The sequence below is a fragment of the Saccopteryx leptura genome, chromosome 4 (assembly GCF_036850995.1).
Source record: "Saccopteryx leptura isolate mSacLep1 chromosome 4, mSacLep1_pri_phased_curated, whole genome shotgun sequence".
Lineage (NCBI taxonomy): Eukaryota > Metazoa > Chordata > Mammalia > Chiroptera > Emballonuridae > Saccopteryx > Saccopteryx leptura.
In genome coordinates, this window is record NC_089506.1 from 98,603,673 (window position 1) to 98,630,746 (window position 27,074).

Here is a 27,074-nt window from a genome sequence, read left to right on the forward strand (position 1 = left end):
CTGCCCACCATGAAAGCTGGAACACTCACTAGTGGGCGGTAGGGACCAGGTTGACTACCACTGGATTAGACTATCTAACATGGGTTTGGTCATTGCTTTCAGTACTTATTTAATGCAAAAATATGACCCTGGCCATTGGCTCAGTGGATAGTGTCAGCCCAGTGTATGGACATCCTGGGTTTGATTCCAAGTCAGGGCACACAGGAGAAGTGACTATCTGCTTCTCCCCCCACTTCTCTTCCTCTTTGCCTCCTGCAGCCAGTGGCCCTATTGGTTCAAGCATAGGCCCAGGTGCTGAGGATAGCTCTGTTGGAGCTCACCAGTCTCAGGCACTAAAAATAGCTCAGTACTCAAGTATCGGCCTAAGATGGGGTTGCTGGGTACATCCAGATCAGGGCATGTGCAGGAGTCTGTCTCATGATCTTCCTTCCTCTTACTTAAAAACAAATATAAATTTTGTGTATGATATTTATTTGTATTTCTTTGAATATTAGTGAAGATAAATGTTCATTTTTCTGAATTGCCATTATACCTTCTTCTGCTCATTTTTCTATTACAATATTGGATTTTTAAGGAATTTTTGTTAGGAACATTAATCTATCATATTTGTCATTTTTTTTTCTTTGTGTTTGTGGGTATGTGTGTGTGTGTATTTCTGTTTTCCTCATACAAAATATTTGAATTCTTATTGTCAAATTTAACATTATATTTTACTTTGTGTTCTTTTTTTAATTTTTTTTTTTTTTTAGCGAGAGAGACAGATAGAGTGGCACAGACAGACAGGAAGGGAGAGAGATGAGAAGCATCAATTCATAGTGGTATCACTTTAGTTGTTCATTGATTGCTTTCTCATATGTGCCTTGACTGGGAGGCTCCAGCAGAGCCAGTGACCCCTTGCTAAAGCCAATGACCTTTGGGCTTAAGTCAGCAACCTCATGGTTTGGAAGCTGGGTCCTAAGCATCCCAGGCTGACGCTCTATCCACTGTGCCACCGTCTGGTCAGGCACTTTGTGTTCTTTTTGTAAATATTTTTGATTTGGAATTTATATTGGTGAAAAACATTGCAGGTACCAGGGCGAAGAGAACAGCTTAACCTTTTTCCAAATAATCCAACATCACTTATTAAATGATCTCTCTTTCCTCCTGGAGTTGTATTTATTTCTGTACTGTTCTATTTCAGTCATATGTTTGCCTATTCCTGCATCAGTTTTATACTATTGGTCTTTTTTACCATAGTTTTAGAATAAGTTTTAATACCTACTAGTTCTACATTTCCCTTTTACTTCTTTTATGTAATTCTCCTGGATATTGGTGCATGTTTAGTTTTCCAAAATGAGCTTTATAATGATGTGTCAAGTTTCCAAAAGAACCTTATGTGGGTCTTAACCCAAGGCTGAGAAGAGATCTTATTAGGTTTTTTGATTAGAATAACATTATAAATGTTTTATCCCGGGGGGGGGGGGGAGTTATATTGTGTATAACTTCACCCTTCTCTCATCTTTCCTCTAGAAATTCCAGAGCCAAGTATAACACCACAAACCAGCACTGTCCCACCCACCTCTGCATCAAATCAACAGAAAGAAAAGAAGAAAAAGAAAAAAGACCCTTCAAAAGGCAGATGGGTGGAAGGCATAACTTCTGAGGGTTACCATTACTATTATGATCTTATCACAGGAGGTAAGTCATGTAGGCATAGAACTGTAGAGAATGATAACTGATAAATTATTTTGTCTTTAGACTTTTAGTTAATATTGGGATAATTAAACAATGAAAAGCTAACTTTATATTTTGCCACAGTGGGGGGAAAAAATAATTATGTGCTCTTTTAAAAGGTACCCTTCTCAAGCCCTGCCTGGATAGCTCAGCTGGTTAGAGTGTCTTGATACGCTGATTGTGGATTCAATCCCTTGTCAGGGCACACATAAGAATGAACCAATGAATGTGCAAATACGTGGAACAACAGACCCATCTCTCTCTCTCTCTCTCTCTCTCTCTCTCTCTCTCTTTCTCTCTTTCTCTCTCTTCCCCTCCCCATCTCTTTTTCCCCCTCTCTAAAAATAAATAAATTTTTATAAATTATTTTTTAATAAAAAATAAAAAGTACCCTTCTCAGAGACTCAGTGTCATAGTTAGTTAAAGGCTTAATAATGGGTTCCTTATCAGTAAACTAAAGTTTTAGTTTTCTCAATAAAACCTTCTAAAACAATGAACTACATGTAAATATTTACATAGAATTAAGGTATTTTTGATCCACTTTGCAAATTGCAGGGGTTCTTGAACTAAAATACTCTGGAAAAGATTTTTCTGTCGAAAAGCAGACTGGGAACCAGAGTCTAATTTCTCTTTTGGGTAGCTATTTTGATTGACTTGGTAAAGCTCCCCCTCGCCCCATTAATGTTTTGAATATCAACTTCTAAAAAATACACAATGGTATTTCTTAGTAAGACTATCAAGAACATCTTTTCTATTTTCCTTTAAAACTAAATGTATTTGGCTTTTTTTTTTTTTTTTTGTATTTTTCTGAAGCTGGAAACAGGGAGAGACAGTCAGACAGACTCCCGCATGCGCCCGACCGGGATCCACCCGGCACGCCCACCAGGGGCGACACTCTGCCCACCAGGGGGCGATGCTCTGCCCCTCCCGGGCGTCGCTCTGCTGCGACCAGAGCCACTCTAGCACCTGGGGCAGAGGCCAAGGAGCCATCCCCGGGCAGAGGCCAAGGAGCCATCCCCAGTGCCCGGGCCATCTTTGCTCCAGTGGAGCCTTGGCTGCGGGAGGGGAAGAGAGAGACAGAGAGGAAGGGGGGGGGGTGGAGAAGCGAATGGGCGCTTCTCCTGTGTGCCCTGGCCGGGAATAGAACCCGGGTCCCCTGTACGCCAGGCCGACGCTCTACCGCTGAGCCAACTAGCCAGGGCCGTATTTGGCATTTTTATTCCATATTAATTCTGACAAATAAATGCATTTGTTGACACATTTACTCTGCAGAAATATAGTATCAAAAATAAGTGTGATACAAGGAGAACTATTAAAAAGCTATACTATAATAGAGATGTAATTAAGATTATATGGGAGTCTGACCAGGTGGTGACGCAGTGGAGTGTCGGACTGGGACACAGAGGACCCAGGTTCAAAACCATGAGGTCACCGGCTTGAGCACAGGCTAATTTGGTTTGAGCACAGCTCACCAGCTTGAGCCCAAGGTCCCTGGCTTGAGCAAGGGGTTACTCGGTCTGCTGTAGCCCCCCCAGTCAAGGCACATATGAGAAAGCAATCAATGAACAACTAAGGTGCTGCAACAAAGAATTGATGTTTCTCATCTTTCTCCCTTCATATTTGTCCCTATCTGTCCTTCTCTCTGTCTCTGTCACACACAAGAAAATATAGGGAGCTAAAATAGTGAGGAATCAATAATGATTATGTGCATCTGAGAGACTATCACAGAAATCACTTATGAGCTGATCTATAAAGTAAAATGAGGATGTCAGGAAAGATATCATCATACCATTTGTATCCCTAGCACTTGATGCGGTGCCTGGCATGGTGCAGACACTCCATGGGTATTGTGATTGAAAAAGATGCAGTAGTTTGTTATGAGAGTACAGCAGCATTTCAGATAAGTAGGACAATATGACTCTAAAGAAGGTTTGAAAGTTTGGGAAATAAAGAGTTATCTGGTGGAGGTAAAGCATAAGATTCTTTGAAGATGTCATGGCAGAAGAAAGAGGCTAGGAAAATAGATCGAGGCCATGTCATGGAGGCTAGGAGGATGGCAGTGCCCTTTACTGAGATATGAAACATGGGAACAGTAAGTTTAAGTGTGACAGTAATTCAATTTTGGATATGTTGAGGTTGAGGTACCAATAGAACATTGTTGCAATTTTCAGTAGCTAATTGATGAGTAGAGTTGGGAGTTAGGAAGATAAATTGAGTCTGGTAATACAGATAATATGTTTTAACTCTTAGGACTATGTGAGATCATAAGAAGAAGGAAGAGAAAAAGTGATATGTCTGAAGAATAGTATATCATATTAAAGGAATGGACAATTAAGAAGGCAGGAAACGAGATCAGAGAGTTAATCATAAAGAAAACCTTGGGCTAAAAGTATTGTGATTATTATGATCTTGGAATCACAATCAGTTCAAACTACTTAGGAACAGTAATAATCAGTTCACACTGAGCCTTAAGTGAGATGCATTTTATACTTTAGCAGTGAATCATAAATTATTGTATGCTAGGGATTATGTGTTTTATTTAAATTTACATAGAAACTATTAATGTCTTTCCTCCTTTCTAGTGACTGCTTCCCCTATTTACCATCCTACTTTATATACTTTCACATTAATACTTTTTAAAATTCATACATACTTGATTTTTTTCCTCTGTTGAGTAATTCATTCCATCTCTCACTCTTCTATCCCAAGATATCAAAAGACTAAGTCAAAAAAAAGGGGAGGTATGTTTTTCCTTCCTGATTTATCAAGCCTGAATTTCATGAGGTCTTTAAGACAAGTTCTACCGACTTTGATAATTCCTGTGGAAGTACTTGTAACTTCTAATCATTCCCTTCCCTCTTGGTTACATAGCATTCATATGTATTGTTCTGCACAATACTGTATGTTGGTTCTTTATTATGTTTTTAACTATAGACTTGAGTGTTTTGTACACATTGAAGAGCCTGTCAATTTTTGCCAAATTGAATTTTTTGAAAAATTTTTAAGCAAAAAGATTTTTTAAAATGCAATATATTTTGCTTTAAGCATCTCAGTGGGAGAAGCCTGAAGGATTTCAAGGAAACTTAAAAAAGGTAACTGAAGTACATTATTGGTGTTTTTGCTTTATTCTTTAAAGAGATTGGCTTCTGGGTTTTTTTAGTTTTATTAAGCAAATTTACAATCAAATGACCCCCCCCCCCCCTTCCTCACAAACTCTTTGTTCCTTCCATTAATCCTTTTGTTAGAAGGCTGGGTGGAGGTTAAAAGTGATAACCTATTGAAAAACTCCGTGCAGGACAAATATCATTAGTTGCAATTTACATGTCCCATGTCCATTTGTGCAAAATTATTCCTAGCTTTCAGAGTTGAGGCATTCTCTTCCTGAAAGTTGGCTTTTTATGATGAACACAAATCAAGCTTCCTAGCTATGATTGGTACCACTACCTCTAACTCCCAGGTTTCAAGAGGAAAGGAAAGGGTGGCTGGTTCTGCCTTGCTTGTCTCTATATAACCACACTATTTGTTTCCTCTCATCAGACAGCAGTGAAGGCTGTTTGGGTAGAAGGTTTAAGTGAAGAAGGGCATACCTATTATTATAATACAGAAACAGGAGGTAAGTATTACCTTTGATTATCTTAACTATCTAAAACTATACCTGAAACTGCTTATTAGCTGGCTGATGAATCATTTGAACTAGGGAATTTTAGTATATACAGTGGTAAACATATTTTATAACAAGTCTGTATTATTTGTTTGTAATTTAAAAACATTAATATAATGGAAAAAGCAAAAAGGATTTTTATATATACTATACTGTACTATTCATTGTAATTCTCAGTTGATAATGCAGTCACAAGTTTTAAAAATTGAGTGATTTTTACTTTCTCTGCCATTACAGATTTTTATCATACTTGTTTTAGAAATATATTCATTACTCTGGAAAGTACCTTAGAGCTCACTGAGTTCAACTTGCCTTTTCCTTTTAAAAAAGAAAAAACTGATGCTGTTTTTGCAGGGGCTGGATTGTCAGTTGTTCACTTTACCAGTTATATAATGTTCTAGAGCAGGGGTCTCCAAACTTTTTACACAGGGGGCCAGTTCACTGTCCCTCAGACCATTGGAGGGCTGCCAAATACAGTGGTCCTCTCAGTGACCACCAATGAAAGAGGTGCCCCTTCCAGAAGTGCAGTGGGGGGTGGATAAATGGCTTCAGGGGGCCGCATTGCAGCCCGCGGGCCATAGTTTGGGGACGCCTATTCTAGAGCAAATGAATGCTTTCCTTCCCCTTCCTTCTCTCTCCCTTCCTCTCTCTCTCTAAGAATCAATCAATCAATAAAATATCAAGCCCTAGCCAGGTAGCTCAGTTGAGTGGAGTGTCATCCCGGTGTACAGAGGTTGCTGGTTTGATTCCCCGGTCAGGGCACATACAAGAGCAGCTCAATGTTCCTGTCTCTTCCTAAAAAAAATCCTCTCTCTCTCAAAAAAAAAAAAAAAAGAAAGAAAGAAAAGAAGAAAATATTCTAGTTATAAGTATTTATAAAATATGCCTAATTATTATGTAATTATTATCTGATTTTCAAATTAAAATTTTAATTTAATTTCATAAAACTTGATTTTAGGTAATTGTACTTAATTTCTTCTGCATAGCATTAAATCTTTTAGGAGGAAAAGGCCCTTTTAACCTCTAAGTAGATACCTAGCCTGCCCTTCATATAGTAATGGTCCTATGGTTAAGTTGAGTTACTGAATCTTTATAGATATTAAGTACTATATAATGTAGCTCTAGAGTTAGATCTGAACTTAACACACAGCTTCTTTCCTTGCCAAATGATAATGGGTAAGTCAGTGGGCCTATAGTTGCTCTTAAGTGAAATAGACACAATCATGTCTTCTGTGGGGTTGTGAGAGTCAGATGTCTGTAAAGTTCCCAGGATAGTGCCTGGTATATATTGGGTGCTTAACAGATTGTTTTATTTCCTGAAAATTCTTTTTGTTTCTGTGAAATAAAGACGAAGAAAACTAATGTTTTTCATTAGTGCTTGAAAGTACCCTGGTTTAATAAGGGGCTATACATATTCTCAGCAGTTTTGGTTTATGTCTGGACCAGTGTGATTATTAATAGAGCCTCTTTTGCTCTTAAAAACGTTCCAATTGGACTGTACATTTTAGGATTCTTTTCCCTTTTATTAAACTAAAAACAGAATAACAGATAATTAGAAAGCTCTCATTTTACCCAGTAAACCACTGGGTGGCAGTAGAGTTCAGTCGAGTTTTTTCCCTACTATATAAACTGATAAAGTAAATTTATTTCGATTTTTACAGTATGCTTTCACTTTGTAAAGATCCCAGAAAATTCTTCTGGTAAAGAAATTGCACAAAATCTGATATGGGTTCATTATTATATACATTTCCTGAAATTGGTTTTAAATTGTGGTAGTCCTTAGGAAGTATTCCCTAGTTCTTAAGTTTATTTTCATTTGGGCTATAGTTTATACATCTTGTGAATCAAGACTATTTTGAGGCCCTGGCCAGTTGGCTCAGCGGTAGAACGTTGGCCCAGCAAGTGGAAGTCCCGGGTTCTATTCCCATCAGGGCACACAGGAAAAGTGACCATCTGCTTCTCCACCTTTCCGAGCAACAGAGCAATGGTCTCAGATGGGCAGAGCAACCCCCCATAAGGGGTTTCCAGATGGATCCTGGTCAGGGAGCATGCGGGAATCAGTCTGTCTGCCTCCCCACCTCTCACTTAAAAAAAAAAAAAAAGACAGCCTGACCTGTGGTGGCACTGGATAAAACGACCTGGAACGCTGAGGTTTCTGGTTCTGGGTCCCCAGGCTTGCCTGGTCAAGGCACATATGGGAGTTGATGCTTCCTGTTCCTCCCTCTTTCTCTCTCTCTCTCTCTCTAAAACATGAATAAATAAAATAAATAAAAGCTTAAAAAGAATTAAAGGAAAAAAAGACAAATTTCTGAAAGATACAAGAGCAAGAGCTTATAGAACTATTATTATATTCTTGATCAGGTGACGGTATGAAATAGATTCAGTGTTATTTAATAAGTGACAGGAAGCATTATGTTGGAAATTACTTCTGAATTGAATTGGTAACCAAATAACATGACTATTAAAATGTGTTGAATAGAATCCCGATGGGAAAAACCTGATGATTTCATTCCACACTCTGGCGATCTGCTCTCTAGTAAAGTCAATGAAAAGTCACTTGGAACTCTAGAAGAGTCCAAATCATCAGATTCACATAGTGATTCTGATGGGGAAAAGGAAACAGAAAAAGTAGAGGTCTCTACAGAAACAACAAAGCTAAAAATAAAGTTTAAGGTAGGTTCTTGGTTTAGTCTTTTTTCTTTTTTATTGAATTTATTGTGACATTGGTTAACAAAATTATACAGGTTTCAGGTGCACAATTCTACAACATGTCATCCATATACTGTATGGTGTGTTCACCACCCCAGGTTAGTGGATTTACTGTTTATGAAAGTTTTATCAATTTATAAAGAGCTCTAGACTTGATTCAGTTTTCTGGTAGGAAGATAGACATAAAACCAAGACCTGCATTTTGACAACTGGATAAATCGTTGTACCATTTATTGTTATCTCTTTGCAAGACAGTACATTTATTTCTAGACCTCCTAAGCTTGAGATGCCTTTGTAACATTTAGAGAGCTGTCTTAACATGCAAGTCTGAATGTCTAGACTACAAATGCTGTTTGAGTATCAACAACCTACTGGTAATAATTTCAATCTCAGAATGAGTACAGTAATCTAAAGAAATGACCCTGGGAACATTAAACATTTAAGTGGCAGGCAGAGAAAGGAAGAGTCCACAAGATAGAACGAGAAAAGAATGATTAGAAAGGGGTGCCTAGAAGCAGAATTTAGTATCCCATAAGTCAAAGGATTAATTAGGCTAAGTAAAAGAATAATGTCTATTGAATTTTACAGTAATGAAATTCTTGATTCCCTTCTAGCAGTTTCACCAGAGTTTTGGATGGTGTAGCTCATTACAGAGGGATGAAAAGTGGTTCACTCTGTGGTATATGTGGTTTGGGTATGAAATGAAATTAGATGATAGGATGTTACATATTAATCATGAGAGATTTGTAGTGGTGATGTTTTCATTGAGAGGGACCCCAAAGGAGAGGTAGAAAGGGAATACCAGCAAGAGTAGGTGGATAGGTTGGTCTTGAACAAGGAATAAACTCATTTTATATAAAACAGTATGACAGTGGATGAGTTGGAGAAAATTGAAAGAGGCATTCCATTTAGTCTCAGTTTACTCATACAGAAATGAAGTTTGCTTCTGACAGTAAGTAGCATTGGTGAGCTTGATATCATTAATGGATTGACATAGTCACTGAGCTGGGATGGGAGAGGGAATGAACCAGGTAAGAGGAATGACAGTTGGTACTAAGTGCCCAGCTATGGCAAGAAAGTAAAAACAGATTTATACAGTATTACTAGTCCTCTTGTTTTGTGACCTTTTGAGGAACACTCAGGAGCCTAGGTGCCAAAGCAGACAGGACACGTAGCACTGATCCATGGTTGAGATTGTTGTCGAGAGAGGTGAAGGAATATCAAGGATGCTGGAAAGAAGGTACTTTGAGGCCATAGCTAGGATCCTGTCATTGCCTGAAATTTCTCTACCTACCTCATAAATCTTGGTGAAATTTAGGGTGAGGAATGTATCCAGTTTGTAGAGGAGCAGCAACAAAGATCTTACAGTAAAAGTCATCTCAGAATGATTATAGCTAAGGTTAGGTAACCCAGCATTCAATCTGGGACCAATACTATTAATTTCAAGCAAACGAAATATTACAAAATACAAATAAGCAAGGGCAAACTACATATAATCTTATCATATATACCAGTGGTCCCCAACCCCCGGGCTGCGGACCGGTATCGGTCCATGGGCCATTTGGTACTGGTCCGCAGAGAAAGAATAAATAACTTACATTATTTCTGTTTTATTTATATTTAAGTCTGAACGATGTTTTGTTTTTTAAAAATAAAACATCCCTCTGTTACATCTAAGACTCACTCTTGACGCTTGTCTCGGTCACATGATACATTTATCCGTCCCACCCAAAAGGCCGGTCCATGAAAATATTTTCTGACAATGAACCGGTCCGTGGCCCAAAAAAGGTTGGGGACCACTGATATATACCATTAAGTGGCTAAATACAGGCATACCTCATTTTATTGCACTTTGCTTTAGTGCACTTCATGCATATTTTGTGTTTTACAAATTGAAGGCAAGACCCTCCACCAGCAAAAAGATTACAAGACTCACTTCATTGCGGTGGTCTGGAACTGAGCCCACAGTATCTCTGAGGTATTCTTGTAGAGCGAAGACCAAAATGATTGGCTTTGAAGCTCACAAAACTGAGGCTCCAGAATTTTTGAATTCTAGGATGACAAGTGTTTGAATAGAACATGATGCCAGAGTTTCCACAGTCATCAGTGAATGTGGAGTGGTGGCCAGGTCTCTAGATCATATAAGGAGGAACTGAGGAGCTCTGTATAGAAGGTGGTGTTATGAGCCTCAGAAGAGGCATTTATTGCATGAGGATCTAAGTAAAAAGTGTCATGGCCTTTGTTAAAAATACTTTATTTTGCCTGACCAGACAGTGGCGCAGTGGATAGAGTGTCAGACTGGGATGTGGAGGACCCAGGTTCGAGACCCCAAGGTTGCCAGCTTGAGCGCAGGCTCATCTAGTTTGAGCAAAAGCTCACCAGCTTGGACTCAAGCTCGCTGGTTCAAGCAAGGGGTTACTTGGTCTGCTGAAGGCCCACGGTCAAGGCACATATGAGAAAGCAATCAATGAACAACTAAGGTGTTGCAATGCGCAACGAAAAACTAATGATTGATGCTTCTCATCTCTCCGTTCCTGTCTGTCTCTGTCTATCCCTCTCTCTGACTCTCTCTGTCAAAAAATAAAATAAAAAATAAAAAAATACTTTATTTCGCCTGACCAGGTGGTGACGCAGTAAATAGAGCGTCAAACTGGGATGCAGAGGGCCCAGGTTCTAAACCCCAAGGTTGCCGGCTTGAGCGCAAGCTCATCTGGTTTGAGCAAGGCTCACCAGCTTGAGCTTAAGGTCACTGGCTTGAGCAAGCTGGTCACTCGCTCTGCTGTAGCCCCAAGGTCAAGGCACATATGAGAAAGCAGTCAGTGAACAACTAAGGTGCCACAGCGAAGAATTGATGCTTCTTTTTTTTTACAGAGACAGATTGAGAGTCAGAGAGAGGGATAGATAGGGACAGACAGGAACAGAGAAAGATGAGAAGCATCAATCATCAGTTTTTCATTGCAACACCTTAGTTGTTCATTGATTGCTTTCTCATATGTGCCTTGACCATGAGCCTTCAGAAGACTGAGTAATCCCTTGCTCGAGCCAGTGACTTTGGGTCCAAGCTGGTGAGCTTTGCGCAAAGTAGATGAGCCCACGCTCAAGCTGGCGACCTTGGGGTCTCGAACCTGGGTCCTCTGCATCCCGGTCCAACACTCTATCCACTGTGCCACCTCCTGGTCAGGCGAATTGATGCTTATGTCCCTTCCTGTCTGTTCGTATCCCTCTCTCTTTGTATGTCAGAAATATATATATATATTATATATATTATATATATATATAATACATATATATATTTTTTTTTTTTTTTACAGAGACAGAGAATGAGTCAGAGAGAGGGATAGACAGGGACAGACAGACAGGAACAGAGAGAGATGAGAAGCATCAATCATTAGTTTTTCATTGTGCATTGCAACACCGTAGTTGTTCATTGATTGTTCTCTCATATGTGCCTTGACCGCGGGCCTTCAGCAGACTGAGTAACCCCTTGCTGGAGCCAGTGACCTTGGGTTTAAGCTGATGGGATTTTTGCTCAAACCAGAAGAGCCCGTGCTCAAGCTGGCGACCTTGGGGTCTCGAACCTGGGTCCTCTGCATCCCAGTCCCACGCTCTAGCCATTGCGCCACTGCGTGGTCAGGCTATATATTTCTTTTTTTTTTTAATTTTTTTTAAAATTTATTTATTAAATTTAATGCAGTGACATTGATAAATCAGGGTACATATGTTGAGAGAAAACATCTCTAGATTATTTTGATATTTGATTGTGCTGTATACCTCTCCCCCAAAGTTAAATTGTCTTCTGTCACCTTCTATCTGGTTTTCTTTGTGCCCCTCCCCTCCCCCAACCCCTGTCTCCTTCTTCACCCCATCCCCCCCTCCGCCCACCCCCCACCCCTGTTGCCATCACATTCTTGTTCATGTCTCTGAGTCTCATTTTTATGTCCCTTCTATGTATGGATTCATATAGTTCTTAGTTTTTTTTCTGATTTACTTATTTCACTCTGTATAATGTTATCAAGGTTCATCCATGTTATTGTAAATGATCCGATGTCATCATTTCTTATGGCTGAGTAGTATTCCATAGTATATATGTACCAAAGCTTTTTAATCCACTCGTCCTCTGACGGACACTTGGGCTGTTTCCAGATCTTCGCTATTGTGAACAATGCTGCCACAAACATGGGGGTGCATTTCTCCTTTTGGAGCTGTTCTATGGTGTCCTTGGGGTATATTCCTAAAAGTGGGATAGCTGGGTCAAAAGGCAGTTCGATTTTCAGTTTTTTGAGGAATCTCCATACTGTTTTCCACAGTGGCTGCACCAGTCTGCATTCCCACCAGCAGTGCAGGAGGGTTCCCTTTTCTCCACATCCTCACCAGCACTTATTCTGTGTTGTTTTGTTGATGAGCGCCATTCTGACTGGTGTGAGGTGATATCTCATTGTGGTTTTAATTTGCATTTGTCTAATGATTAGTGATGTTGAGCATTTTATCATATACCTATTGGCCATCTGTATGTCCTCTTTGGAGAAGTGTCTATTCATCTCTTTTGCCCATTTTTGGATTGGGTTTTTGTCTTCCTGGTGTTAAGTTTTACAAGTTCTTTATAAATTTCGGTTATTAACCCCTTATCAGACGTATTGTCAAATATGTTCTCCCATTGTGTAGTTTGTCTTTTTATTCTGCTCTTGTTGTCTTTAGCTGTGCAAAAGCTTTTTAGTTTGATATAGTCCCGTTTGTTTATCTTGTCTTTTATTTCACTTCCCCGTGGAGATAAATCAGCAAATATATTGCTCCGAGAGATGTCCGAGAGCTTACTTCCTATGTTTTCTTCTAAGATGCTTATGGTTTCACGGCCTACATTTAAGTCTTTTATCCATTTTGAGTTTATTTTTGTGAGTGGTGTAAGCTGGTGATCTAGTTTCATGTTTTTGCAGGTAGCTGTCCAATTTTCCCAACACCATTTGTTAAAGAGGCTGTCTTTACTCCATTGTATTTCCTTACCTCCTTTGTCAAATATCAGTTGTCCATAGAACTGTGGGTTTATTTCTGGGTTCTCTGTTCTGTTCCATTGATCTCTATGCCTGTTCTTATGCCAGTACCAGGCTGTTTTGAGTACAACGGCCTTGTAGTATAACTTGATATTAGGAAGTGTGATACCTCCCACTTTATTCTTCTTTTTTAAGATTGCTGAGGCTATTTGTGTTCTCTTTTGGTTCCATATAAATTTTTGGAATATGTGGTCTATATCTTTGAAGTATGTCATTGGTATTTTAATTGGTATTGCATTGAATTTATAGATTGCTTTGGGTAATATAGACATTTTAATGATGTTTATTCTTCCTAACCATGAGCACGGTATATGCTTCCACTTAATTGTATCTTCCTTGATTTCTTTTATCAATGCTTTGTAATTTTCCGAGTACAAGTCTTTAGTCTCCTTGGTTAAGTTTATTCCTAGGTACTTTATTTTTTTGGTTGTAATTGTGAAGGGGATTGTTTCCTTAATTTCTCTTTCTGACTGTTTATTGTTGGTGTATAAAAATGCCTTTGATTTCTGAGTATTGATTTTATATCCTGCTACTTTGCTGAATACATTTATCAAGTCCAGTAGCTTTTTGACTGAGACTTTAGGGTTTTCTATATACAATATCATATCATCTGCAAATAATGATAGTTTTACTTCTTCTTTTCCAACTTGAATGCCTTTTATTTCTTCTTCTTGTCTGATTGCTGTTGCTAGGACTTCCAGGACCATGTTAAATAAGAGCGGTGAAAGGGGGCACCCCTGCCTTGTTCCTTATCTTAAGGGTATTGCTTTTAATTTTTGCCCATTGAGTATGATGTTGGCTGTGGGTTTCTCATAGATGGCTTTTATCATGTTGAGGTATGTTCCCTCTATTCCCACTTTGCTGAGAATTTTGATCATGAATGGGTGCTGGATTTTATCAAATGCTTTTTCTGCATCTATTGAAATTATCATGTGGTTTTTCTCCTTCTTTTTGTTTATGTGATGAATCACATTGATTGATTTACGAATATTGTACCAACCTTGCCTCCCCAGAATAAATCCCACTTGATCGTGGTGTATGATTTTTTCCATATATTGTTGGATCCGGTTTCCTAATATTTTGTTGAGGATTTTAGCATCTATATTCATCAGAGATATTGGCCTATAATTTTCTTTCTTTGTGTTATCTTTGCCTGGTTTTGGAATCAGAATTATGCTTGCCTCATAAAAGGAGCTTGGAAGTCTTCCTTCCTCTTGAATTTTTTGAAATAGTTTGAGAAGGATAGGAGTTAGTTCTTCTTTGAATATTTGGTAGAATTCCGTTGTGAAGCCATCGGGCCCCGGACTTTTCTTTGTTGGGAGTTTTTTGATAACTGTTTCAATCTCATTTGTTGTAATCGGTCTGTTTAGGTTTTCTGATTCTTCCAGATTGATTTTTGGAAGATTGTATGCTTCAAGGAATTTGTCCATTTCATCTAGGTTGTCTAGTTTTTTGGCATACAGTTCTTCACAGTATTTTCTTACAATATTTTGTATTTCTGTTGTGTCAGTTGTTATTTCTCCTCTCTTATTTCTAATTTTATTTATTTGAGTCCTCTCTCTCTTTTTCTTGGTGAGTCTACTTAAAGGTTCATCAATCTTGTTTACCTTTTCAAAGAACCAGCTCCTAGTTTCATTGATCCTCTGTATTGTTTCTTTAGCCTCTATGTCATTTATTTCTGCTCTGATCTTTTTTATTTCCTTCCTTCTGCTACATTTGGGCTTTACTTGCTGTTCTTTTTCTAATTCTTTTAGATGCAGGGTTAAGTTATTTGAGCTTTTTCTAGCTTCTGAAAGTGTGCCTGTAGTGCTATGAACTTCCCTCTCAGCACTGCTTTTGCTGTGTCCCATAAATTTTGAGTTGTTGTATGCTCATTGTCATTCGTTTCTAGGAATTTTTTTATTTCTTCTTTGATCTCATTCTTAATCCATTCATTATTTAACACCCTGCTATTTAGTTTCCATGTGTTTGAGAATTTTTTAGCTTTTCTGTTGTGATTCATTTCTAGTTTCATGCCATTGTGATCGGAGAAAGTGCTTGATATGATTTCAGTCTTCTTAAATTTGTTGAGAGCACTTTTGTGCCCTAACATGTGGTCTATCCTAGAGAATGTACCATGAGCACTTGAAAAGAATGTATATTCTGCTGCTTTAGGGTGAAAGGTTCTGAAGATATCTATTAAATCGAGTTGATCTAGTGTTTCCAATAAGTCTGCTGTTTCTTTGTTAATTTTCTTTCTTGAGGATCTATCTAGTGATGTTAGTGGGGTATTGAAATCCCCTACTATTATAGTATTGCTGTTGATCTCGCCCTTTAAATCCATCAAAGTCTGCTTTATATATTTGGGTGCTCCTATATTAGGTGCATAGATATTTATAATAGTTATATCTTCCTGTTGGATTACTCCCTTTATCATTATGTAGTGGCCTTCTTTATCTCTTACTATATCCTTTGTTTTAAAGTCCAATTTGTCTGATATAAGTATTGCTACCCCAGCTTATTTTCATTTACGTTTGCATGAAATGTTTTTTTCCATCCTTTTACCTTCAATCTATGTGTGTCTTTTGTTCTAAGGTGTGTCTCTTGTAGACAACATATGTATGGGTCCTGTTTTCTTATCCACGCAGCTACCCTATGTCTTTTGATTGGATCATTTAATCCATTTACATTTAAGGTTATTATTGATATGTAGTTGTTTATTGCCATTTTCTTCTTTAAAGGTGTATTTCTTTTTTGCTATATTCTTTTCCCACTTTGATCTGTTTACAACAGGCCCCTTAACATTTCCTGCAGCATTGGTTTGGTTGTAATGAATTCCTTGAGTTGTTTTTTTTCTGGGAAGCTTTTTATTTCTCCTTCGATTTTAAACGATAGCTTTGCTGGATAAAGTAGTCTTGGTTGTAGGTTCTTGTTCTGCATTACTTTGAATATTTCTTGCCATTCCCTTCTGGCCTCAAGTGTTTCTGTTGAGAAGTCAGATGTCATCCTTATGGGGGCTCTTTTGTAGGTGATAACTTTTTTTTCTCTTGCAGCTTTTAATATGTTCTCTTTATCGCTTAGCTTTGGTATTTTAATTATGATGTGTCTTGGTGTAGGTTTCTTTGGGTTTCTCTTTAATGGAGTCCTCTGTGTTTCTTGGACTTGTGAGAGTTTCTCTTGCATTAATTTAGGGAAGTTTTCAGCTATGATATCATTGAACAACATCTCTATTCCTTGTTCTTTTTCTTCTTCAGGAACCCCTATGATGTGGATGTTATTTCTCTTCATGTTGTCACAGAGCTCTCTAAGGGTTTCCTCTGACTTTTTGAGTCTCTTTTCTCTTTTCTTCTCTGTTTTCATGCCTTCATTCCAGTTGTCCTCTGATTCGCTGATTCGATCCTCTGCTCTATGTATCCTGTTTTTAATTCCTTCCATTGTGGTCTTTATTTCTGATATTGTATTTGTCATCTCCAACTGATTCTTTTTTATACTTGCTATTTTTTTATTTAGGTGTTCATAGTGACCATCCATTGTTGTTCTAAGATCCCTAAGCATCCTTATAATCATTATTTTGAACTCCGCATCTGGAAGTTTAATTATTTCCGTATCACTCAGTTCATCTCCTGATGGTGTCACTTGTGGTTTCATTTGGATTGCACTTTTTTGTCTTCTCATGGTGTTTTTTTTTGTAGAGTTGGTTGAGTCTAGGCTTGGTGTTGTCTGCCTCCAGTTTTCAGTTGTGTTATTTCTAGGTCTTCTTGGGTTGGTATCAGCTGTTATCTGTAATCCACTTTTGGATTTGGGCAGCTTTGAAGTCTTGATTTGTTTGTTTTCTTAATAGGTGATAGTCTTGTTTACTGATCTTAGCAGGGGGCTTCCTTGAAACTGTATCCAGGAATGCGATGGGTGTAACCTGAGACTCTGAAGGCCTCTTTAGCAGCTAATCTCACTGGGTGCAGGGGGTTTTCTCAGCTTCAGTAGGGGGAGGTGTATCTCAGATCTCCATGGAGACCTGAGTTACTGCCCCTCCTCCCCATTTCTTGTTTTCAGCTGTGTCTTGTTGCGCTGATTGGAGCTGGATAGATGTCCGGAGATCTCTGATCCAGAAGCAGTTCAGCTCTGTTTTGTGAAAGGTTCAGTCCCTCCCCCAGCTATGGCCGCCTCCAGCACGGATGAGTCAGCTTTTTTAGTTCGTTTCCTGCATTCCTAAGCCCCTCACAGTCTGTCCCTCTCCCTGTCCTTTCCACTTGGGAGATAAGCTGGTCTTTTCAACACACCTCGCTCCCTGGTCGCCAGGTAAGTGGCTGTGAGCAGTAGTTTCTGCTTTTTTCCCTATGTGAGATCCTCTCTGGGCTCTCAGTCTCACCCCCCACCCTCCGTTCCTGTAAGCAAAGGAGATTCAGGTGCTCCCTACCAGGATTGTGGTTTCTTCTTTGCTCTTTGGTTTTTGAGAGCTGTTCTTGCAGTTCAGAGTTGGTTTTTCATGTTGATTTTTCCTAAATTGATTTGTATTCCAGTTTGGTGGTGAGAGCTGGGCATCTGTGTGTCCGCCTACTCCGCTGCCATCTTCCTTCCTCCTAATTTTTTTTTTAAGTCATGGTCTGACCTGTGGTGGCACAGTGGGGATAGAGCATTGACCTGGAGTGCTGAGGTCGCTGGTTCAAAACCCTGAGCTTGCTCAATCAAGGCACATATAAGAAGCAACTACTACAAGTTGATGCTTCCCACCTACCCTCCCCACTTCCCCGCTCTCCCCCTCCCTCCTTCCCTCTCTTCCTTCCTCTCCCTCACTCCTTCCCTCCTTCCCTTTCTCTCCCTCACTCCTCTCTAAAAAATAAAAATAATAAATGTCATGGCTGGAAGCAGTCAAGATTGCTAACAGAAAGTGGATGCTGATTCCTAGTCCTATGATACAAGTAGCATGAGGGAATGAGTTAATATTCATTCAAATGCAAACAAAACAGTATATTAGGATTGCCATTCACAGTTGTACATTTGCAAAGAGGCTGATATTTGGTGCGTGGTCCACTTGCTGAATTGGCTCCTAGGGCTTTGTTTTCACAGGTGAAGGGGTGCCAAAAAGCACTATCCATCTCCAGGGACTCCCATGGGAGTTACTTGTACCTCAGGGTGTGTCTTCTAATTTCACATAGCTGCCAGTTATATAGGACACCAAAGTTCTGGCAATGCACTCAATATGAAGACTGAGTTCAGTTAAGACTAATAGGTTTAGCGAGTTCTTCAAATAGATAATGGCTGAGCCCTGGCCGGTTGGCTCAGCGGTAGAGCGTCGGCCTGGCGTGTAGAAGTCCCGGGTTCGATTCCCGGCCAGGGCACACAGGAGAGGTGCCCATCTGCTTCTCCACCCCTCCCCCTCTCTTTCCTCTCTGTCTCTCTCTTCCGCTCCTGCAGCTGAGGCTCCATTAGAGCAAAAGATGGCCCGGGCACTGGGGATGGCTCCTTGGCCTCTGCCCCAGGCGCTAGCGTGGCTCTGGTTGCGACAGAGTGACGCCCTGGATGGGCAGAGCATCGCCCCCTGGTGGGCATGCTGGGTGGATCCCGGTCGGGTGCATGCGGGAGTCTGACTGCCTCCCGGTTTCCAGCTTCAGGAAAAAAAAAAAAAATAGATAATGGTTGTAAAAGGGTCCAGTGGCAGGCATTAAATTCAAAAGGAGCACAGTATAAAGGAAGGTCAGTGTTGGATATATAAGTAGAGAGAAAATGCAGGAAAGGAGAGGATAAAAAAGGCCAGTATATGCCTTTAATTGTATAACATTAATATGATCATGTTCTGTTTTAAAAAGTAGCCTTGGCTGTGGTGTGTGAACATTTAAAATGTAATGAAATACCTAATCAAGCATTAAAGATTTTTTATATACATTTGTTCTATTATGTGCAAATTTAAACTGTTGAGTAAATGTATTATTATTTTTAAATCAAAAACAAGACTCTATTAAGTAGAGAACTTTTGTTTCTGTCCTGCTGGTGTGTTATTTTTTGACTTTGACATTTCAGGAAAATAATAAAAATAGTGATAAAGGAACTGAACCAGAAAAACAGAAAGAAAAAAATATCCAAGAGCAGAATTCATCAGGTTCAAATGAAGAAAAATCCAAAGCTCATAGAAAACCAAACCCCTATGGAGAATGGCAAGAAATTAAACAAGTTGTGTCTCAGTAAGTACCTGAAACACAATCCACTGACACTTACAAGTATATATTTTATAACCCAGTACTTCAGTAAATTATAATAACTATTTTGAAGGTTAAACTGGTCATTAAGTGTAGCTCATTTATTTCTAGAGTGGTTTTTTCTTCCCTAATATTTTTAAATGTTACTTAAAGATTATTTTAAATAAGTAAGTTAATGATTGTTTTCAATTCCTTTAAAACATGACATTTCTGTTAACCACACATTCACACACTGGCTCACATTATGCACACATGACCATTTTTACACTTATCATCATTATTCTATCAGAGAAACAGATATCTGCAGAGTAAATAAATGGTGCATATGATACATCTAAAAGCAAGAAAAAAACATTCTTTTGCTGTCTTAAAAATGGCTTATGACATGCCTGACCAGGCGGTGGCACAGTGGATAGAGTGTCGGACTGGGATGTGGAGGACCCAAGTTCGAGATCCGGAGGTCGCTAGCTTGAGCGCGGGCTCATCTGGTTTGAGCAAGGCTCACCAGCTTCAGCTCAAGGTTGCTGGCTCGAGCAAGGGGTCACTCGGACTGCTGTAGCCGCCCGGTCAAGGCACATGTGGGAAAGCAATCAATGAACAACTAAGGAACTGCAACGAAGAATTGATGTTTCTCATCTCTCTCCATTCCTGTCTGTCTGTCCCTCTCTCTCTTTCTCTGTCTCTGCCACCAAAAAAAAAAAAAAAAAAATGGCTTATGACAAAGTTTAACCAAAGTTTTTAAGCCGGTTTCAAAAAACAAATTTAATCAAGTAAATAAGATCAAGGTATGTTGTAATCTGGTTTATTTTCTTAGCTTACATGTTCAAATCAGTTACTGTTTTAGAACAGGGGTCGGGAACCTATGACTCGTGAGCCAGATGTGGCTCTTTTGAGGGCTGCAGACAGATCTTTAATAATAAAAAAAAAATAACGTTAAAAATATAAAACATTCTCACATATTACAATCCATTCATTTCCTACCATTCATGTTCATGGTTGTGGGTGGCTGGAACCAATCACAGCTGTCCTCCGGGACAACACCACATTTTTATTGGATAATGCGTAATGTCCACAGGTCGTTGTATGGCTCTCATGGAATTACAGTTTAAAATAAATATGTGGCGTTCATGGCTCTCTCAGCCAAAAAGGTTCCCAACCCCTGTCTTAGAAGCATTTTACACAGTGAAATGACAGTGTCACTTCCAGCTTCAAAGGTGGTTATTATTTAAGGGCCTAAAAAAATCTGCAGGTGAAAAAAAAATCTGCTAACTGCATTAAGTAAGCAGTTATTCTCCAAAACATTAATGCTTTGAAATAGTAATATGACTACCCTGTCAGTACTTTTATAATGAAATCACTTATTGTTAAAACTGTATTTTAATGGAAAGTGTGTATTTTTTCACAAGATAGAGTGGTGCAAGTTTCAGACAGCTTTATACAGTGTTCTAATTAGAATTGATTCCATAAAGATAACACACCATAATATATCTTAAAATTGCTATTAAAATGTTACTTTGATGAATTGCAGTCAAGATGGTACTCAAATCCTCCCACACCACATCAAAATACAACTAAACTACAGAACAGCTGTCATTCAGAACTGTCTGCAATGTAGCTAAATGGAAGTCCTACAACTACAGATATAAAGAAGCAGCCACATCCAGAGACACAGAACTGGCTGGTCCCACACCCACGTGTAACAGATAAAAATCAGGAGGGATATCTTGGCTGCAGAGGTCCCCCCTGATGTGTGAGGGTCCAGGCCCCCCCGCCAGGGCTCTGTTACCTAGAAGAGAAGTTACCACAACTTCTGGCTATAAAACCCAGCTAGGACTGAGGCTGAGGGAGGCAGAAGGGGTTTGGAGTCCCAAGCATTCCTCTTAAAGCACCCATGCACAGAATTGCTTAGACTCACTTGTCTGAGCTGTGCTGGGGCAACAGCTCAAAAGGCACCAAGGACATGTGGAATGGAACTGAATTGTCTGGCATCAGAGCAAAAGCTGGAGGTGCAGCTTTCCTCCAGGCGTCCCCAAACTATGGCCCACGGGCCGCATGCAGCCCCCTGAGGCCATTTATCCAGCCCCCACTGCACTTCTGGAAGGGGCACCTCTTTCATTGGTGGTCAGTGAGAGGACCACTGTATTTGGCAGCCCTCCAATGGTCTGAGGGACAGTGAACTGGCCCCCTGTGTAAAAAGTTTGGAGACCCCTGTGACAGAAGTGTTGTCAAAGGCCATTGTTCCTTTTCTGAGCCCTTCCCCTGCAAATTCAGTAGGCAGGAGCCATATCTACATCTCCACCAACCTGGCTATCACTGTTCACCCTGCCCTGGTGATTCCCTGAGACCCTGCCCCACCTACCATGCAGGCATAACCAAGCTGTTTCAGTGGCTTATACATATGAATGACTGACTGGTCTTGGCTCTTATTTCAGACTTTTCTAAAGTTTCTCAAACAAGCAACAAGATACGGGTCTTAGTATGTCCTGTACCTCTCACTAAGTGTCCCTAGGCCCAGTACTAACAGTATGACCTCGCCTGGGCACCTCCATGGCCAGCACAAGTAGCAGCCATCTGCAGATAGCTTTGTAGGTCAGGCCAGGTGGCCGCAGGTAGAACACAGATGGTGGCTGACCTTGGCCTACATCTTCCAGGAGGCCTCAGGACCAGCACACTTAGCACACAGCATCAGACCACATTGGAGCAGCATGCAGCCTCCTCCAGAAGCAACACACTCAAGGGACAGACTCAGCAGGCTCCAGAGCATTGCTGAAGTAAGTCTGGCTTCATGGGTGGGCCCCTGCACAGCTGCTCCTTTATCGTGTGCCTAGCCAGTCCTTTCAGCTGATCAGCCTGGGGGCTAAATCCTTCCTATTCATTTGTTAACAGCAGTCAAGGCTCAACTACAGCAAGAGGGTGTACACAGCCCACATGGTGGGTGGGATAGGCCACACCTGAAGTGCCCAGGTCTAGTGAAGGGTAGACTGTGCCACTGGACCCCTCAGGATACCTACTACATAGGCCACTTTTCCAAGCCCAGGAGATGTAGCAGTTCTAGCTAATACATTAAAACAAAGAGGAGGCAGCCAAAATGAGGTGACAAAGAAGCATGTCCCAAGTAAAAGAACAGACCAAAACTCCAAAAATGAACTAATGAAATGGAGGCAAGCAAACTGACAGATACAGAGTTCAATGCAGTGGTTAAAAGGATGCTCAAGGAACTTAGTGAGGACATAAAGACTATAAAAACCCAGTCAGAAATGAAAGCTATACTATCTGAAATGAATGATTTACAGGGAATCAACAGAGTAGATGAAGCTGAGAATCAAATTAATAATTTGGAATAAAGGAAGCATAAAACACCCAATCAGAAGAACAAATATAATACCCCCAAAATGGAGATAGTGGCCCCGGCCGGTTGGGTCAGTGGTAGAGTGTCAGCCTGGTGTGTGGATGTCCTGGGTTCAATTGCCGGTCAGCAACACTTGAGCAATGACCATCTGTTTCTCCTTTCTTTCCCCTGCATCCATCATGGTTCACTTGGTTTAAGCACATCAGCCCTGGGCACTGAGGAATGGCCCTGTGGAGCCTCTGCCTCAGGTGCTAAAAATAGCTCAGTTGCAAGCATGGCCCTAGATGGGCAGAGCATTGGCCCCAGACAGGGGTTGCTGGGTGGATCCCGGTCAGGGCACATGTGGGAGTCTGTGTCTCTAGCTCCCCTCCTCTCAACTTGGAAAAGAAAAAAAAAATGGAGATAGTGTAAGGAGCCTCTGGGACAACTTCAAGCATACAAATATTTGTATCATGTGGGTGCTGGGAGGAAAAGAGAAAGCGAGAAATGGAACCTATTTGAAAAAAATGATAGAAAACTTCCCTAACCAGGTGAAGGAAATAGACATACAAGTTTAGGAAGCGAAGAGAGTCCCAAACAAGATGGACCCAAAGAAGCCCACACCCAGAGACATCATAATTAAAATGCAAAAGGTTAAAGACAAAGAGAGAAGGCCCTGGCCTGTTGTCTCAGTGGTAGACTGTTGGCCCAACATGTGGAAGTCCCGGGTTCAATTCCTGGCCAGGGCACACAGGAGAAGCACCCATCTGCTTCTTCACCCCTCCCCATCTCCTTTTTCTCTACCTCCCTCTTCCCCTCCTGCAGCCAAGACTCCATAGGAGCAAAGTTGGCCCAGGCGCTGAGGATGGCTCCATGTCCTTCACCCCAGGCACTAGAATGGCTCCTGTTGCAATGGAGCAACACCCCCTAGCGGGGTTGCCAGGTGGATCCCGGTCGGGTGCATGCGGGAGTCTGTCTCTCTCTGCCTCCCTGCTTCTCACTTCAGAAAAATACAAAAAAAAAAAAAAAAAAAAGAATCTTAAAAGCAGCAAGAGAAAAGCAGTTAGTTACCTACAAGAGAGAGTTCCAGTAAGACTGTGGGCTGAAACCAAAACTTTGCAGGCCAAAAGGGATTAGCAACAAATAATGTGGTGAAAAGCAAACACCTGCAACCAAAATTACACAGTAAAGCTATCATTGAGAATCGAAGGACAGATAAAGATTTTACCAGACAAGAAAAAGCTAAAGGAGTTTATCACCACCAAACCAGTAATAGTGAAATGTTAAAGGGTCTTCAAGAAAATAATATGAACAATAAAATGGCAATAAGTACATATCTATCAACATTTGAATCTAAAAAGCAAGCAAGCAAAACAGAAACAGACTAATAAATACAGAGAACATTTTGATGGGTGCCAGATGAGAGGGTGGTTGGGGGATAAGTGAAAAAAATAAAGGGATTAAGAAGTACAGATTGTTACAGAATAGTCATGGGGCTATAAAATACAACATAGTGAATAGTCTAATAACTATATATGGTGTACAAGACTTACCAGGATGATCACTTAGTATGTTATGTTTAATCACTAGGTTGTACATCTGAAACAAATATAATACTGTATGTCAACTATAATTAAAAAATAAAAAAATAATTAAAAAATAAAGCCAAAAAAAGTTACTATTATGTGGTTCAAGATGTATCTATTACTTAATGAAATATTAGGAAATATATATTTAATACTACATAATGCCAGTCACCTTGATAACCATATTGACTATATATATATAGAAGTTGCAGAAATAATATATAGACTACATTATTTCAACCCTAAGTAATTTCTTAAGTGACTTACAATAGGAAGATGGTCCTACTATACCAATATCTCCTATACTTCAAAGTTGACTAAATGGTTTCTTAGATTTTGAGTATATTTTTTCTTGTGACAACTATATTATAAAGCCATTCTTGTTAAATTTTAACCACTCAGCCAGTTTAATATGTGATGGATTGTGTTGGAGTTCATAAATGGATTAGCCTAATTTTTAAAGGGTTTTCCTCTAAAAATAACATGTGTTTATTATAGAAAATTTTTGAAATTGAAGGAAAGCATAAGATAACTTACTCATTTAGCCAGAAATACTACTAACATTTTGAAGTATTTTCCCCAATTTTTTTTCCTATTTAGCATCATATTATCTAATTTTGTTAAAATTTTATAAATATTATTTTAATTGTTATATAATATTTAATCATTTCGATGTGCATTGATTAAGCTCAACCATTCCTTTTCTGTTGACATTTACACTTGATCTTTGCCAAAAGGCCAACAATCGATTTGTTGACATTTTTAGGTTATTTCTACACTTTATGTTGTTTTTACTTTCTATTCCAGAGAGGAGGTAGATTTGGAACTTCCAAGCAGTGAAAGAGAGTATGTATCAACCTCAGAAGCTGATGCTTCTAGGGAACCCAAAGTGGTTTTTAAAGAAAAAACAGTCACTTCTCTTGGAGTCATGGCAGATGGAGTGGCCCCAGTCTTCAAAAAGAGAAGAATTGAAAATGGAAAATCGAGAAATTTAAGACAACGAGGTGATGATCAATAATTAGAAAAGAGCTTTTGAACATTCTGTTTGTATACAATGGAGACTACACATCTTAAAAGCTTTTCTGTGTTATTTCTAAATACTTTAATGCTAAAAATTTAGATTTATTCTAAATGTATTTTATGTGAATTTAAAATAAATCTTCTTTCATGTGAAATTTATTTTTGTTCCTAAAATGGAAGGCTACCACATTGCATTGTATTACAGTGTGTTATGTTCAGTGTCTAAAATAATGCTAATTGTCATAAGATGCTATGTATCTGTTATTTAAACCTGGAAAAGTAAGGCCTTTATTCCATTCTTACTCAGACGAACATACTTACCCTGTAATGAAAATGCATTACTTTCATACACTGGTATTAACTGCTATCCAAGAAATAAGAATCAGACCACATGAGATTCCCAGCCCAGTGATGGATTCAGTTCTGAGAATCCTGTCAAAAGGCATTGTAGGAAATGTCCGCATATGACTTATGTTACTCAATATTTAAGGTCAAGGACCAAGAACAAGGGTTGCAGCTCAGGTAGAGTGCAAATTGGACGACAGATACAAATGTGTATTTGCCCAGTTCAGTTCAAGGCAACAACCATTGCTTAAACTTTTTTACTTTGAATTAGGTATATTATGCTAGGAACTGGGGATATAAAGATAAGACATATTCCTGTTCACAACTTCACATTCTAGATAGTCCTCTTTTCCCCAGTTATACACTGTTTAGCAGCCTTATTTATATGTACTGGAATAGCTTTTTAAGATTTATTTAAAACTACGTAGATGAAGGCTTGAACAAAAATAGTAAGGTCTCTGGCTTCAGGAAAAATTTTTAGTGTTCCCTTGCAGTGGTCGGCAAACTCATTAGTCAACAGAGCCAAATAACAGTACAACGATTGAAACTTCTTTTGAGAGCCAAAATTTTTAAACTTAAACTGTGTAGGTAGGTACATTGTAATTAACTTAATTAGGGTACTCCTAAGCTGGCCAAAGAGCCGCATGTGGCTCACGAGCCATGGTTTGCTGAGCAAGGCCTAGACAAATTTCCTGTTTTCTGATTAAATTTCTTAATAAGTAGAATATTATTATTTAATCAATTTGAAGTAGATACCTTCTCTTTATAACTCCAAATTCTTTATATTTTTTACAAATTGTACAGTATTTAATGTTTGGCAGTAAATATGTGTCTTTTTAAGGTTACTAGTGTACATGTAAGAAAATGATAGCTTATTAAAAACTTTACAAAAGATTAAATTAATACTGGTTTTGGGTTTTTTTTCCTAATATGGATCAGAGTTAGCTTAGCATTGGAGAGGGAATATTTGAAGATTTGTTTTTCCATTTGTTCAGATTACTTATTTAGGTATTTCATGAATGTAGCATTATAAAGAAGTATACATATTTTAGCCTGACCAGGCCGTGGCACATGGATAGAACGTTGGACTGGGACGCAGAGGACCCAGGTTTGAATCCCCAAGGTCACCAGCTTGAGCAAGGGGTTGCTGGCTCGAGCGCGGGATCATAGACATCACCCCATGGTCGCTGGCATGAGCCTAAAGGTCACTGGCTTGAGCAAGGGGTCATTCGGTCTGCTGTAGTCCCCCGGTCAAGGCACATATGAGAAAACAATCACTGAACAACTAAAGAGTTGCAATGAAGAATTGATGCTTCTTGTCTCTCTCCCTCTCTCTCTGTCCAAAAATATATATTTTAGATAATCTATAGCCCATTTGTCATCTAAGTAATGTATTTTGTTGCTTGACTCCTCAGTTGGAAAAGATTGTAAGGTATACAATAAATGGAATGCTGCTACATTTGACCCACATTTAGCTTACACAAAATACACAATTGA

The 27,074-nt window shown here is 39.4% G+C and overlaps 1 protein-coding gene across 1 annotated transcript in view; it reads left to right on the forward strand.

Moving 5' to 3' along the window:
• WBP4 (WW domain binding protein 4) overlaps positions 1-26,476 on the forward strand; it is a 35,788-nt gene extending 9,312 nt beyond the window's left edge. Inside the window, exons 5-10 of the mRNA XM_066380822.1 lie at positions 1,510-1,677; positions 4,759-4,805; positions 5,251-5,326; positions 7,854-8,047; positions 19,123-19,283; positions 25,020-26,476. Of these exons, the coding sequence (XP_066236919.1) occupies positions 1,510-1,677; positions 4,759-4,805; positions 5,251-5,326; positions 7,854-8,047; positions 19,123-19,283; positions 25,020-25,230 (857 nt within the window). The 3' untranslated portion in view covers positions 25,231-26,476. The remainder of the gene's footprint in view (positions 1-1,509; positions 1,678-4,758; positions 4,806-5,250; positions 5,327-7,853; positions 8,048-19,122; positions 19,284-25,019) is intronic.
• Positions 26,477-27,074: the final 598 nt, after the last annotated feature.